Genomic DNA, 15,314 nt, shown 5'->3' with positions numbered 1-15,314 from the left:
ATCAATCCCATTCATTCTTACCTGTATTTTTTTAATTAAGAAATCAGAAAACTATTTTAACTGATAATCCAGACATCTTATATCAAAATTTTAATCAAATTTGTCCTTAAAGCAATTATCCTTCAATTAAAAATAAATTTAATTATAAAAAACTTGTTTTATTATTATGAATCTTTTGGCTCTAAAGCTTAAAAAAGTGGAATAAGTACAGTACAGTTTTTTCAATCATTTGACAGTATTTTTAAACATAATTCTTCCATTCAGTATTTACCTATAACATCTGATCCATTAAACCTAAATTAACAACAATTTCCCCAAAGAGAGTAAATATGCTATTGTTACACTTTGGAAAGCTATTAAAACAAAAAACTACAGTAGTCCCCTTCTATGCCCAAAGGATACATTCTAAGACCCCCAGTGGATGCTTGAAACCAAGAATTATACTGAGCTCTCTCTATATACTATGGTTTTTCTTATACTAATGGGCAGGTTATTGTTATTTAGGGGCTGTTGTTTAATTGCTAAGTCATGTCCGACTCTGTATGAGCCTATGGACTGTAGCCCACCAGGCTTCTCTCCATGGGGTTTCCCAGACAAGAACACTGGAGGGGGGTGCCTTTTCCTTTCCAGATCTTCCTGACTCAGGGATCAAACCTGCGTCTCCTGCATTGGCAGGCGGATTCTTTACCACTGAGCCACCAGTGAGGCCAGATGGTTCACTTCCCAAGCAGAGATGGAGCAGGATGACCCAAGATATCTTTATATTGCTCAGAATGGAACTCAGTTTAAAACTGATGAATTGCTTACTTGTGGAAACTTTTTTTCCATTTAGTATTTTCAGATTCCCAATGAATTCTGTGGTAAATAAAACCACAGATAAGAAAGCATTACTCTATTTTAGGGGCTTCCCAGGTAGCACAATGGTAAAGAACCCACTTCCTAGGCAGGAGACATGAGACAATGGGTTAGATCCTTAGGTTGGGAAGAGGCCCTGGAGGAGGAAAGGCAACCCCCTCCAGTATTCTTGCCTGGAAAATCCCATGGACAGAGGAGCCTGGCAGGCTACGGTCCATAAGGTAGTCCAAAAGTCAGACATAACTGAGCACGCATGTCACACACTGTATTCTAATTATAAAATGGCTGTGACTTTTCCCTAGGCTAAAGATAAAGAAGTGAGAGGAACAAAACTTGTTGTGACAGGATTGAAAGAAGGAGCATTCTACAAATTTAGAGTTAGAGCAGTCAACATTGCCGGCATTGGAGAACCTGGAGAAGTCACAGATGCTATTGAAATGAAGGATAGACTTGGTAATTACTGATGTTTCTATTGTTTTATCAATGTTTGCATTTTGGATTGGAAATGAAAAGCACACTTACTATTTTTAAATTGTTTTCCAGAATTACCTGACCTTCAGTTAGATGCCAGCGTCAGAGATAGAATTGTGGTCCACGCTGGAGGCGTGATTCGGATCATTGCCTATGTGTCTGGAAAGCCTCCTCCAACTGTTACCTGGAGCATGAATGAAAGAGCTTTACCTCAAGAGGCCACCATTGAGAGCACAGCCATTAGCTCATCCATGGTCATCAAGAATTGCCAGAGGAGCCACCAAGGCGTCTATTCACTTCTTGCTAAAAATGCAGCAGGGGAAAGAAAGAAGACAATTATTGTTGATGTATTAGGTAAAACCTGAGTTTGTCCACACATCTTTTAAAAATAACATTTTATTTCATCTACAAGAAAGATGTACTATTAAGAAAACTATATTACAAATATTTTGAAAAATAAGAGAAATTACCCACAATCCTGTTGACCTCTATTATTAGCATTTTTTAAAATTCCCTCCTTACTATTTATCTAATATATACGTTAACATGGCTGTACTCCTACTATGAAGTCCTGTATGTTGCCTTTTTTATGTAGCATGCTACCATAAGCATTTACTGTATTATCATAGTCTTCATAAAAGCAACTTTCCTGCAAATGTCCAAGAATGTTTAACAGTTTGCTAATAAGATTGACCATTTTTCACATCATAGGACCTGCTGTTTATTATAATAATGCAAAAATCCCTTTGAAGCTGTCCGCATTCTAATCAAAGAGAAGCATCATATTGGATTATCAATATTGCATTTCTAGTCCCTGAATATTGAGTTGAACTCTGCAGGGCTTGTTCCCACCTCTCTCTGACTGCTCTCTTCCAGTGATTTGCTCAGAAAGTGAAGCCTACCCACTCAGATCTCTCTCTCAGCATGTCTCCAGGCTCAGCCATACTCCAAACACCCAATTCTTATGTTAAAATAACCAATTCTCTATTGAGCATAATTCATATTATGAAACTGGTTTGTTTTATTAATGAAAATGGCATGAAGAAACAATCTCACTGAGCAATTCTTCTGTCCAGTGGCTGTTACTTTACAAACTGGTGTATTTCCAGGTTAAACTGCAACCATCTCACGGGTCATTCTGAGATTTGGGGTCTTCTGTGCTACTCAGATTCACTGATCACCCTGATAAAATTCTCTCCCCCTTTTCCTTCTGGAGAGTAAACTAAACAAACAAAAAAAATAGTCATGCCGCTCCTCACCCTTCTCCCGTCTCCCTCTGTGCACTTTCCTCCCAACATCACCCTCTTATCTGACTCACAAATTACTAAAAAATTTTTATATGTGTGTGTGTGTATATATAAAGCTGTTCCATAAGTCTCCGTTAAAGCAGGGGCAATCAGTAACTACTGCAAACTTACTTTATTTTAAAATATGGTTGGATATAGACATCAGGAAAGAAAGAAAAAAAAACCTTAATAAACACAAAATCTTATTTTTTTCATAACAGTATTTTTGTCTCCCTTTTAAAAACAGAGGGTAACAAATATTGAGCCCTATAGTTCATTGAAGTCAAACAACTAGAAACCTTCCCTTCTTATTTCTAGATGTACCAGGTCCTGTTGGAATACCATTCCTGCCTCACAACCTGACCAATGACTCCTGCAAGCTGACATGGTTCTCACCAGAAGATGATGGAGGCTCTCCCATCACCAATTATGTCATTGAAAAGCGGGAAGCTGACCACAGGGCATGGACCCCAGTGACATACACAGTTACCCGACATAATGCTACCGTCCAGGGTCTCATTCAAGGAAAAGCCTACTTTTTCCGAATTGCAGCTGAAAATAGTATTGGCATGGGCCCATTTGTTGAGACCACAGATGCACTTGTCATAAGAGATCCAATCAGTAAGTACAGTTTAAAACAATTTCATCCTTAATCACTTCTTCACTCATTTAATCAAAGACTGTAGTGACAAAATAGATGTATAAATAAACACCAAACATTTCTTTCATTTGCATACTCAGTATCTGATGTTGGTTCTATTTGAATGTGACTGTGAAAGAGATTATGGGAATACATATGCCTCAGATCCTTCCATATAATACTGCACTTTTTAAATTTTCACTTAATGGCATAAACATGAAGTAGTTTCCTAACTCTGAAACTACCAGCTCTGGAGAACTTTCCTGAATTACCTGGTCTCAATTAACCTCTATTTTGTCATCTGGAAATCAGACTGTATTGGATCCCTTTTAGCTACTCAGTTTATGTTGAGATCTCTTTTGTCACTTACCAGTAGTTTAATGTTTAAATGCAATCCTCAGAAAGTAATATTTACCACATTCTCCTACATTTTTAACATTTGTCTCACTGTCACTCCACACTTGTAGCTGTACCAGAGCGTCCTGAAGACCTGGAAGTCAAAGAAGTTACCAAAGAGTCTGTCACTTTGACTTGGAATCCCCCTAAGTATGATGGCGGATCTGAAATTATCAACTATGTCCTAGAAAGCCGTCTCATTGGAACTGAGAAGTTCCACAAAGTTACAAGTGACAACTTGATGAGCCGGAAATACACTGTGAAAGGCTTAAAAGAAGGTGATACCTATGAGTACCGTGTCAGTGCTGTCAATATTGTTGGACAAGGCAAACCATCATTTTGCACCAAGCCAATCACTTGCAAGGATGAGCTGGGTATGTGTCAAATGTAGCTTGTGCTTTGAAAACTTGTACACATACAGATTTACTGTAAGACCTCAGTCAGACTGATTTGCCTTCATCATTATACATTTCAGCTCCTCCAACGCTTGACCTCGACTTCAGAGATAAGCTCACAGTTCGAGTTGGTGAAGCTTTTGCCCTCACTGGCCGTTACTCAGGCAAACCAAAGCCTAAAGTTTCTTGGTTCAAAGATGAAGCTGATGTGCTGGAAGATGACCGCACTCATATAAAGACCACCCCGACGACACTTGCTCTAGAGAAGCTCAAGGCCAAGCGTTCAGATTCTGGCAAATACTGTGTGGTTGTGGAGAACAGTACAGGCTCCAGGAAGGGTGTCTGTCAAGTTAATGTTGTTGGTAAGTATTATTTAGCAAGTATTAGAAACATTCTGTTCTTTCCAAAGCAGAAGTGGAAATAACATTTTGTGCTGTTTTTTTTTTTCTTTTATTCAGACCGTCCTGGACCACCAGTAGGACCAGTTATTTTTGATGAGGTAACAAAAGATTACATGGTTATCTCTTGGAAGCCGCCTTTAGATGATGGAGGCAGTGAAATTACCAATTACATTATTGAGAAGAAGGAGGTGGGCAAAGACGTTTGGATGCCTGTGACATCTGCAAGTGCCAAAACAACATGCAAAGTTTCTAAACTGCTTGAAGGAAAAGATTATATTTTCCGGATACATGCTGAAAACTTGTATGGAATAAGTGATCCTCTGGTGTCTGATTCAATGAAAGCCAAAGATCGCTTCAGTATGCATCGTATTTCTTTTCAGTGATTTAATGTTTGCTGCTGTTAACAGGAAGAATTAAATCTCTAACACGTTGTGCTAATGTTTGTTATAGGAGTTCCTGATGCACCTGACCAGCCAATCGTTACAGAAGTTACCAAAGACTCTGCATTAGTCTCCTGGAACCAGCCACATGACGGAGGAAAGCCCATCACAAACTACATCCTGGAAAAGAGGGAAACTATGACCAAACGATGGGCTAGAGTTACCAAAGAGCCTATCCATCCACACACTAAATTTAGGGTTCCTGATCTTCTAGAGGGGTGTCACTATGAATTCCGGGTTTCTGCAGAAAATGAAATTGGTATTGGAGACCCAAGTCCACCATCCAAACCAGTCTTTGCTAAAGACCCAATTGGTATAGTACTAAAGCATTCTTTCAGCTTTCATTTTATCTGAGTTTGTTTCCAGCTATATTCTAACTCTGTTTTGATTTTCTCTTTTATTATGTAGCTAAACCAAGTCCACCTGTTAATCCTGAAGCAATAGATACAACATGTAATTCAGTTGATCTAACCTGGCAGCCACCACGTCGTGATGGTGGGAGCAAGATTCTGGGTTACATTGTTGAGTACCAGAAAGTTGGAGATGAAGAATGGAAAAGAGACAATCACACTCCTGAGTCTTGTCCTGAAACTAATTATAAAGTCACCGGTCTTCGGGATGGTCAATCCTATAAGTTCAGAGTAATAGCAGTCAATGCAGCTGGCGAGTCAGATCCAGCTCATGTTCCTGAGCCAGTGCTAGTAAAAGACAGGCTCGGTGAGTACAGACATTCTCAGTTGCCTCTGCAAGGAAGATAGGTTTCATCGTCTATGCTTAATTGTAAAATACATGAACAAAGCAAATCTGAAAGTACCATTCTTTTTATTCTAGAACCCCCCGAGTTGATTCTTGATGCCAACATGGCAAGAGAACAACACATAAGGGTTGGTGATACTCTAAGGCTTAGTGCCATCATCAAAGGAGTGCCATTCCCAAAAGTAACCTGGAAAAAGGAAGACCGAGAGGCTCCAACTAAAGCAAGAATTGATGTTACTCCAGTTGGCAGCAAGCTTGAAATTCGTAATGCTGCCCATGAAGATGGTGGCATTTACTCCTTAACAGTGGAGAATCCAGCTGGTTCAAAAACTGTCTCAGTAAAAGTACTCGTATTAGGTAAGAACTTTAGTGCTCGTGACGTCCTTAATGCAATAACATATAAATGTAACTCAATACATTTTGAATTCTTAGCTGGATTAAATCACTTACATAACTGTGTTATTTAACACTTTTCAGATAAGCCTGGGCCACCTAGAGATCTGGAAGTCAGTGAAATAAGGAAAGATTCTTGTTACCTTACTTGGAAGGAACCCCTGGATGATGGTGGTTCTGTTATTACAAATTATGTGGTTGAGAGGAAAGATGTTGCCAGTGCTCAGTGGTCACCTCTTTCAACTACATCAAAGAAAAAGAGTCACTTGGCTCAACATCTTAATGAAGGCAATCAGTATGTCTTCCGAGTTGCTGCTGAGAACCAGTATGGACGTGGTCCCTTTGTAGAAACACCTAAACCCATCAAAGCTGTGGATCCCCTACGTAAGTTGCTCTCTTTGGATACAAAAGTACTGTTTGACTGTCTTTGAGAATATTGTTTATTCATCATAACTTCTTCTGAAAAGATCCCCCAGGGCCACCCAAGAACCTACACCATGTGGATGTTGACAAGACTGAAGTCTCCCTTGTTTGGAATAAGCCAGACCGTGATGGTGGCTCTCCAATCACAGGATATTTGGTAGAATATCAGGAAGAGGGCACCCAAGACTGGATTAAGTTCAAGACGGTGACAAACTTAGAGTGTGTTGTTACTGGACTACAACAAGGAAAGACCTATAGATTCCGGGTAAAAGCTGAAAACATTGTGGGTCTTGGTCTCCCTGACACAACTATCCCAATAGAATGTCAAGAAAAACTAGGTAAATTTTAGATTGGCACTATTTTTTTTTCATTTTAAAATTATTTATATTGTGATATTATCCATATTATCAAAAGCAAAATCTAATTTCCTCATGTTTACTTTCCAGTGCCTCCATCTGTGGAGCTGGATGTGAAATTAATTGAAGGCCTTGTGGTAAAAGCCGGAACTACAGTCAGATTCCCTGCCATTATAAGAGGTGTGCCCATTCCTACTGCAAAGTGGACAACCGATGGCAATGAGATTAAAACAGATGAACACTATACAGTTGAAACTGACAACTTCTCATCAGTACTCACCATTAAGAACTGCTTAAGGAAAGACACCGGGGAATATCAGATCACAGTGTCCAATGCAGCCGGCACCAAAACAGCAGCCGTACATCTTACTGTTCTTGATGTTCCTGGTCCACCAACAGGCCCTATTAATATCCTGGAAGTTACCCCTGAATATATGACTATATCATGGCAGCCACCTAAGGATGATGGAGGAAGCCCTGTGATAAATTACATCGTTGAGAAAAAAGACACAAAGAAAGATACATGGGGTGTGGTATCTTCAGGTAGCAGCAAGACAAAGTTGAAAGTCCCACACCTGCAAAAGGGCTATGAATATGTCTTCCGAGTGAAAGCAGAGAATAAGATTGGTATCGGCCCTCCTCTTGACTCTGTACCTACTGTTGCTAAACATAAATTTAGTCCTCCATCTCCTCCTGGTAAACCAGTGGTTACTGACATTTCTGAAAGTGCTGCAACAGTGGCGTGGACCCTGCCAAAATCTGATGGCGGGAGTCCAATAACTGGTTACTATCTGGAGCGTCGAGAAGTAACAGGCAAATGGGTGCGAGTCAACAAAACTCCTCTAGCAGACCTGAAGTTCAGAGTGACTGGACTCTATGAGGGAAATACATATGAGTTTAGAGTGTTTGCTGAGAATCTTGCAGGACTAAGCAATCCATCCCCAAGTTCTGATCCAATAAAAGCTTGCCGGCCCATCAAACCACCTGGACCACCTATTAATCCTAAGCTGAAAGACAAGACCAGAGAATCAGCTGATCTGGTATGGACAAAGCCTCTCAGCGATGGTGGTAGCCCCATTCTGGGCTATGTTGTAGAATGTCAGAAAGCTGGGACAACACAGTGGAACAGGATTAACAAAGATGAACTCATTAGGCAGTGTGCCTTTAGGGTACCTGGACTCATCGAAGGAAATGAATACAGATTCCGTATAAAGGCAGCTAACATTGTGGGAGAAGGAGAGCCACGCGAACTAGCAGAATCTGTAATTGCAAAGGACATCCTTCATCCTCCAGAAGTAGAACTTGACGTAACCTGTCGTGATGTCATCACCGTCAGAGTAGGCCAGACTATCCGCATTCTTGCTCGGGTCAAAGGCAGACCCGAACCAGACATAACTTGGTCCAAGGAAGGCAAAGCAGTGGTCCAAGATAAGCGGGTTAACATAACTCACGATCTACCTCGTGTTGAGTTACAAATTAAAGAAGCTGTTAGAGCTGATCATGGCAAGTACATCATCTCGGCCAAGAACAGCAGTGGGCATGCCCAGGGTTTTGCTATCGTTAACGTCCTTGACAGACCTGGGCCTTGCCAGAATTTAAAGGTCACCAATGTAACCAAAGAGAACTGTACAATTTCTTGGGAAAACCCACTAGACAATGGTGGCTCAGAAATAACAAACTTTATAGTGGAATATCGCAAACCAAATCAGAAGGGCTGGTCAATTGTCGCCTCAGATGTCACTAAGCGATTAATCAAGGCCAACCTCTTAGCCAACAATGAATACTATTTCCGAGTTTGTGCAGAGAATAAAGTAGGTGTTGGGCCAACCATTGAAACCAAAACTCCAATTCTGGCTATTAACCCTATTGATAGACCAGGGGAGCCCGAAAACCTTCATATTGCAGATAAAGGAAAGACATTTGTCTATCTAAAATGGAGGCGGCCTGATTATGATGGTGGTAGCCCAAATCTATCATATCACGTTGAAAGGAGGCTGAAGGGCTCTCCGGATTGGGAAAGAGTGCATAAAGGAAGCATTAAAGAAACCCACTACATGGTTGACAAATGCGTTGAAAACCAGATTTATGAGTTCAGAGTGCAAACAAAGAATGAAGGTGGGGAAAGTGACTGGGTAAAGACAGAGGAAGTTGTTGTGAAGGAAGACTTACAGAAACCAGTACTTGATCTGAAATTAAGTGGTGTGCTCACTGTCAAAGCAGGAGAAACCATTCGACTTGAGGCAGGTGTTAGAGGCAAACCGTTTCCAGAAGTTTCATGGACCAAGGACAAAGATGCTACAGACTTAACAAGATCACCAAGGGTCAAGATTGACACCAGTGGTGATTCGTCTAAATTTTCTCTCACTAAAGCAAAGCGAAGTGATGGTGGTAAATACGTAATTACAGCAACTAACACGGCTGGCAGTTTCGTGGCCTTTGCCACTGTGAATGTTTTAGATAAGCCTGGCCCTGTAAGGAATCTGAAAATTACTGATGTGTGTAGTGACAGGTGTTCTCTTCGCTGGGATCCACCGGAGGATGATGGTGGCTGTGAGATCCAAAATTATATTTTAGAAAAATGTGAGAGCAAGAGAATGGTTTGGTCCACCTTTTCCTCTACTATCTTAACACCTGGTACTACAGTAACACGTCTCATAGAAGGAAATGAATATATCTTCAGAGTCCGTGCAGAAAATAAGATAGGCACAGGGCCTCCAACAGAAACTAAGCCAATCATTGCGAAAACCAAATATGATAAACCTGGTCGTCCTGATCCCCCAGAAGTCACTAAAGTAAGCAAAGAAGAGATGACCGTGGTGTGGACGCCACCTGAATATGATGGTGGAAAGTCCATCACAGGATACTATTTGGAGAAAAAGGAAAAACATTCAGTGCGATGGGTCCCTGTCAACAAGAGTGCAATTCCCGAGAGACGTCTAAAAGTACAGAATCTCCTTCCAGGACATGAGTATCAGTTCCGTGTCAAGGCAGAAAATGAAGTTGGAATTGGAGAACCAAGCTTGCCATCAAGACCAGTGGTGGCAAAAGACCCCATAGGTATGATGTTCTTGTTTTTCTCTGGTATTATATCAACTCTTAATCTCAAATGCAGAGGTGTTAGACAAGTAAGTTAAATCCACAACATCAAAACTTTATCTTAGCCAGTATTTTTCCAAATAGATCTTTTACCAACCACCTAAAATATACGAACAATGGTAGATTCTAAATTTACAAAGGAAAATAAGGAGGACTTAGTTAGCAATTGAGAAATTGAATGTACTATCTGTGATTAATTAAGAATAGACTGTATAAAATTATACATTAACAAATCACTAGTAGTGGTTAACCAAGTGTAAATTTATTCTTACGTAATTTACTTTCAGAACCACCGGGTCCACCGACCAATCTCAAAGTGGTTGATACAACCAAAAGTTCCATAACTCTTGGTTGGGGAAAACCAGTGTATGATGGTGGTGCACCAATCATTGGCTATGTTGTGGAAATGAGACCTAAAATACCAGACATGTCACCGGATGAAGGCTGGAAAAGGTGCAATGCTGCAGCGCAACTTGTCCGCATGGAATTCACCGTGACCAGCTTGGATGAAAACCAAGAATATGAGTTCAGGGTTTGTGCCCAAAACCAAGTTGGCATCGGACGCCCTGCAGAACTAAAGGATGCTATTAAACCTAAAGAAATCCTAGGTGAGGCCCTAGGTTCTCACTTGGTTCATTGTTTCACTTCTCACATGAATTCCCCACATTCTGAAGTCAACTAATGGCCTTCATGTCATTTGTAGAACCTCCGGAGATTGACTTGGATGCCAGCATGAGAAAATTGGTCACCGTGAGGGCAGGATGCCCCATCCGACTATTTGCCATCGTGAGAGGGCGACCAGCCCCTAAGGTCACCTGGAGAAAAGTGGGTATTGATAATGTGGTCAGAAAGGGACAGGTCGATTTGGTTGACACCATGGCCTTCCTTGTCATCCCCAATTCTACGCGTGACGACTCAGGAAAATACTCTTTGACACTTGTGAACCCAGCGGGAGAAAAGGCCGTGTTTGTGAATGTCAGAGTATTAGGTGGGTGGTGAAAAACTGTCTTCCTCCCCTTCAAAATCTCCTTAGTTAATCAGGAGGCTGAGGGAACTCATATATCTAATCTTGTGGTTCTTTACAGATACCCCTGGGCCTGTGTCTGATTTAAAAGTTTCAGATGTCACTAAAACATCATGCCACATTTCCTGGGGCCCTCCCGAGAATGACGGCGGGAGCCAGGTGACACATTATATTGTGGAGAAACGTGAGGCCGAGAGAAAGACATGGTCGACAGTCACCCCAGAAGTGAAGAAAACGAGCTTCCATGTCACCAATCTTGTCCCCGGCACAGAATATTTCTTCAGAGTGACTGCTGTCAATGAGTATGGCCCTGGTGTCCCAACAGATGTCCCCAAACCAGTGCTTGCGACGGACCCTCTAAGTAAGTCACATCCTTTCTCCCCTCTCTTAGCCCCAGTCCCCGACTTCAATCAAGTCAAGACACCAAACATTTACCAGATACCAAAACCCTAAAGGGCTTTAACTCGTAGAAACCTACAGAGCACAAAAAAATATCTAACTCTCTCACTGAAGACTTTTGATCTGCCTCATCGAGTACTTTTTCCTTTCAACAGCCCGAACCACATTTCCCACAGACTTTGAAGCAGGTGGCATATGAAAACATTAATGTATATTACAAAGGGATGGATTTGGCGACCTGGACAGTTTTCTCTTAATCACATTTTTCTTCCAGGTGAGCCGGATCCACCCAGGAAACTCGAGGTTACTGAAATGACAAAGAACAGCGCTGTATTAGCCTGGTTACCGCCCCTGCGTGATGGAGGCGCTAAAATCGACGGCTATATCGTTAGTTATAGGGAAGAGGAGCAGCCTGCAGATCGCTGGACAGAGTACTCAGTGGTGAAAGACCTTAGCCTGGTTGTCACTGGCCTCAAGGAGGGGAAGAAATACAAATTTAGAGTAGCGGCCAGAAATGCTGTGGGAGTCAGTTTGCCGAGAGAAGCTGAAGGCGTGTACGAAGCCAAGGAACAGCTGTGTAAGTGGACACTGAGTCATTTTTATCACGTGATAATAGTTTACAAGAATTTTCTTTTGACATGGAAACATTTATCCCTGAAAAATCTAATTCCAGAAATACCTGAAATATAGGAGAGAATAGTGGTTTTCAAACATTTGCACCCACAACACGTGGTCAACCAACTTAAATCATGACACAGTACACACATACATATATATATATAACTTTAAAAAGAAGTTTCTTAGAGCAACACCCATCCTTATTATGTATGCTAGACTCTGGTATTTTCAATTCAATCTCATTCTTTTTAAAAAGTATTAGCAGTGATGCAAACATCCCCTGGAACCTGCTAATGGGTTGTTATTCACCACTTGAAAAACACTAGTATAGTTCCTCATTAGAGGAAATTTAACCTCCCCACAAAATTAATGTATGTTCATCTTTCAGTGCCACCCAAGATCCTCATGCCAGAGCAAATTACTATCAAAGCTGGGAAGAAACTCCGAATCGAAGCCCATGTGTATGGAAAGCCTAATCCAGTCTGTAAATGGAAAAAAGGAGAAGATGACGTTGTTACCTCCAGCCACCTGGCTGTGCATAAAGCAGACAATTCTTCAGTTCTGATCATAAAAGATGTTACCAGGAAAGACAGCGGTTACTATAGCCTCACTGCAGAGAACAGTTCTGGGACAGACACTCAGAAAATCAAAGTCATCGTCATGGGTAGGTTCAGCATTAGACAAACAGCCATCCACATGTGAAGATCAGAAGCTTTTTTTTTCCAGTCCCGTTCCTGTCCTTACCTTTCTCTCCTCTCGGTTCACGCAGATGCTCCTGGACCCCCCCAGCCTCCATTTGACATTTCTGACATAGACGCTGATGCCTGCTCCCTGTCCTGGCACATTCCTCTGGAGGACGGAGGCAGCAACATCACCAATTACATCGTGGAGAAGTGTGATGTGAGCCGAGGTGACTGGGTGACTGCGCTAGCGTCAGTAACAAAAACTAACTGCAGGGTTGGGAAACTGATCCCAGGCCAAGAGTACATCTTCCGGGTCCGTGCCGAGAATCGATTTGGCATTTCAGAGCCTCTCACGTCTCCCAAGATGGTGGCTAAGTTCCCATTTGGTATGTTCCTTTCAGGACGAAAACCTGAACTGTTTTCTTTCTAACCTGTTACATAGGCTGGAAACTGACATTTCCCTGGTCCTCACCTGCAGGTGTTCCCAGTGAGCCCAGGAACGCACGTGTCACTAAAGTCAACAAAGACTGCATCTTCGTGGCATGGGACAGGCCCGACAGCGATGGAGGCAGCCCCATCACCGGTTACCTGATTGAACGCAAAGAAAGAAACAGTTTGCTCTGGGTGAAAGCCAATGACACCCCTGTCCGGTCAACTGAATATCCCTGTGCTGGCCTGATAGAAGGCCTTGAGTATTCATTCAGAATCTATGCCCTAAACAAAGCTGGATCCAGCCCACCCAGCAAACCGACTGAATATGTGACTGCGAGGACTCCAATTGGTAATTTTTTTTTTTTAAGTATTATGAGGACACATTTAAATCTTGGCATCTCTAAATGTTACTATTTCCATTCAGGAATATGTTCTCAGTGATACAGTGAAAAAGAACATTTCTGCTGTTAAGACAAATGCTGAGAATATCTCTTTTGGTTCTAGATCCTCCTGGCAAGCCTGAAGTCATTGATGTTTCCAAGAGTACTGTATCTCTTGTCTGGGCTCGTCCTAAACATGACGGAGGCAGCAAAATTATTGGCTATTTCGTAGAAGCTTGCAAACTTCCTGGTGATAAGTGGATACGGTGTAATACTTCACCTCACCAGATTCCCCAGGAAGAGTTCACAGTGACTGGCTTAGAAGAGAATGCTCAGTATCAATTCAGAGCAATTGCCAAGACCGCAGTAAATATTAGCCAGCCTTCTGAACCTTCCGATCCAGTGACTATTATGGCAGAAAGTGGTAAGATTCTGTTGGACATTCTAGGCAAAGGAAAACATCACTCATAATATACGTTTCCCCTAATAAAAAACTAAATCTACATCTATGAAAATAAGGACAAATAAAATGATAGGTACTTTGTATAGAGACATTAAAAATTATCATTATAGAAAATCTTAATAACATGTTAAACTGAAAAGATAGCAAACCGTGAAGACCACATACTTTTAACCAGACACATGCACAGAAAGATGCCCCCCAAAAATGTACCAAAGTGATAAGAGTGAAGCTTTCAGGATGCTGGGATGATGGGTAATTTCTTTACTTTTTTCTTTATACTGTCAGCATTATCAAATTTTGGCATTAAACTTGTATTTCTTTTATAATGAATAGTTACTTTAAGAAAATCCCATCTTGAAAAAGATAGCCTATTTATTTCTCACTTTTACAAATAAGCATTATATAATATAGCTTTGCATAGATTAAATCCCTTTATCTTACTTCTTTCCAGTACCTCCCAGGATAGACCTGAGTGTGGCTATGAAATCTTTGCTTACTGTGAAAGCTGGAACCAACGTTTGCCTGGATGCTACTGTTTTTGGCAAACCAAAGCCCACAGTCTCTTGGAAGAAGGATGGCACACTGCTGAAACCATCGGAAGGGGTCAAGATGGCCATGCAGCGGAACCTGTGCACCCTGGAGCTGTTCAGTGTGACCCGGAAAGACTCAGGGGACTACACCATCACTGCTGAAAACCCAAGTGGTTCCAAATCAGCTACTATCAAGCTCAAAGTATTAGGTAACTAAAACACTTCACTAGACTCTGAGGCTTCACTTTGGTTAATGTGATGTCATAGAATTTACAAAACAACATGTGAGAAAAGATACCTAACTTGATGTATCTTTTGTCATCATGGAATTATTCTCAACACAGAACAGTAGTGTTTTACAGCTGAAAAGACCATTAGAGATCACATATTCCAGATACTTAATTTTAGATATGAGGAAATTAAGATCTGGAGAAAAGTAACTTCCAAGGTCATACGGGAAGTTAATGACAGTATAAAGACAGCAACCCAGGTCTCCAGTCCTCCACTCTGTTCATCCCCTATTTCATACATTTGGGAGAAAGACTTAACTTTTCTTTCTTATCTTTTCAGATAAACCAGGTCCTCCAGCATCCGTTAAAATCAACAAAATGTATTCGGATCGTGCAATGCTTTCTTGGGAACCTCCTCTTGAAGATGGAGGCTCAGAAATCACCAACTACATTGTTGACAAACGTGAAACGAGCAGACCCAACTGGGCGCAAGTCTCTGCTACCGTGCCCATCACCAGCTGCAGTGTGGAGAAACTGATAGAGGGCCATGAGTATCAGTTCCGAATTTGTGCTGAAAATAAATACGGAGTGGGCGACCCAATCTTAACTGAGCCAGCAATTGCCAAAAACCCATACGGTAAGAACAT

General features: G+C 41.4%; 1 protein-coding gene across 3 annotated transcripts in view; it reads left to right on the top strand.

Annotated features, from left to right (window-relative positions):
- Positions 1-15,314, top strand: part of TTN (titin) — a 274,747-nt gene that overhangs the window by 202,763 nt on the left and 56,670 nt on the right. For all 3 annotated transcript variants that reach the window (XM_040227721.1, XM_040227720.1, XM_040227719.1), the window contains 22 exons: positions 1,158-1,308; positions 1,399-1,680; positions 2,931-3,233; positions 3,720-4,022; positions 4,124-4,405; positions 4,502-4,801; positions 4,895-5,197; positions 5,293-5,601; positions 5,716-5,997; positions 6,118-6,417; positions 6,501-6,794; positions 6,903-9,869; positions 10,196-10,516; positions 10,612-10,896; positions 10,994-11,293; positions 11,606-11,908; positions 12,338-12,613; positions 12,719-13,018; positions 13,111-13,413; positions 13,569-13,868; positions 14,359-14,646; positions 15,008-15,304. In XM_040227721.1, coding sequence (XP_040083655.1) covers positions 1,158-1,308; positions 1,399-1,680; positions 2,931-3,233; positions 3,720-4,022; positions 4,124-4,405; positions 4,502-4,801; positions 4,895-5,197; positions 5,293-5,601; positions 5,716-5,997; positions 6,118-6,417; positions 6,501-6,794; positions 6,903-9,869; positions 10,196-10,516; positions 10,612-10,896; positions 10,994-11,293; positions 11,606-11,908; positions 12,338-12,613; positions 12,719-13,018; positions 13,111-13,413; positions 13,569-13,868; positions 14,359-14,646; positions 15,008-15,304 — 9,049 coding nt within the window. The remainder of the gene's footprint in view (positions 1-1,157; positions 1,309-1,398; positions 1,681-2,930; positions 3,234-3,719; positions 4,023-4,123; positions 4,406-4,501; positions 4,802-4,894; positions 5,198-5,292; positions 5,602-5,715; positions 5,998-6,117; positions 6,418-6,500; positions 6,795-6,902; positions 9,870-10,195; positions 10,517-10,611; positions 10,897-10,993; positions 11,294-11,605; positions 11,909-12,337; positions 12,614-12,718; positions 13,019-13,110; positions 13,414-13,568; positions 13,869-14,358; positions 14,647-15,007; positions 15,305-15,314) is intronic.

The sequence above is a fragment of the Oryx dammah genome, unplaced genomic scaffold, assembly GCF_014754425.2.
Source record: "Oryx dammah isolate SB20612 unplaced genomic scaffold, SCBI_Odam_1.1 HiC_scaffold_27, whole genome shotgun sequence".
NCBI classification, from domain to species: Eukaryota; Metazoa; Chordata; class Mammalia; order Artiodactyla; family Bovidae; genus Oryx; species Oryx dammah.
The sequence above is the reverse complement of the archived record's forward strand: the minus strand, read 5'-3'. Positions and strand labels throughout refer to the sequence as shown.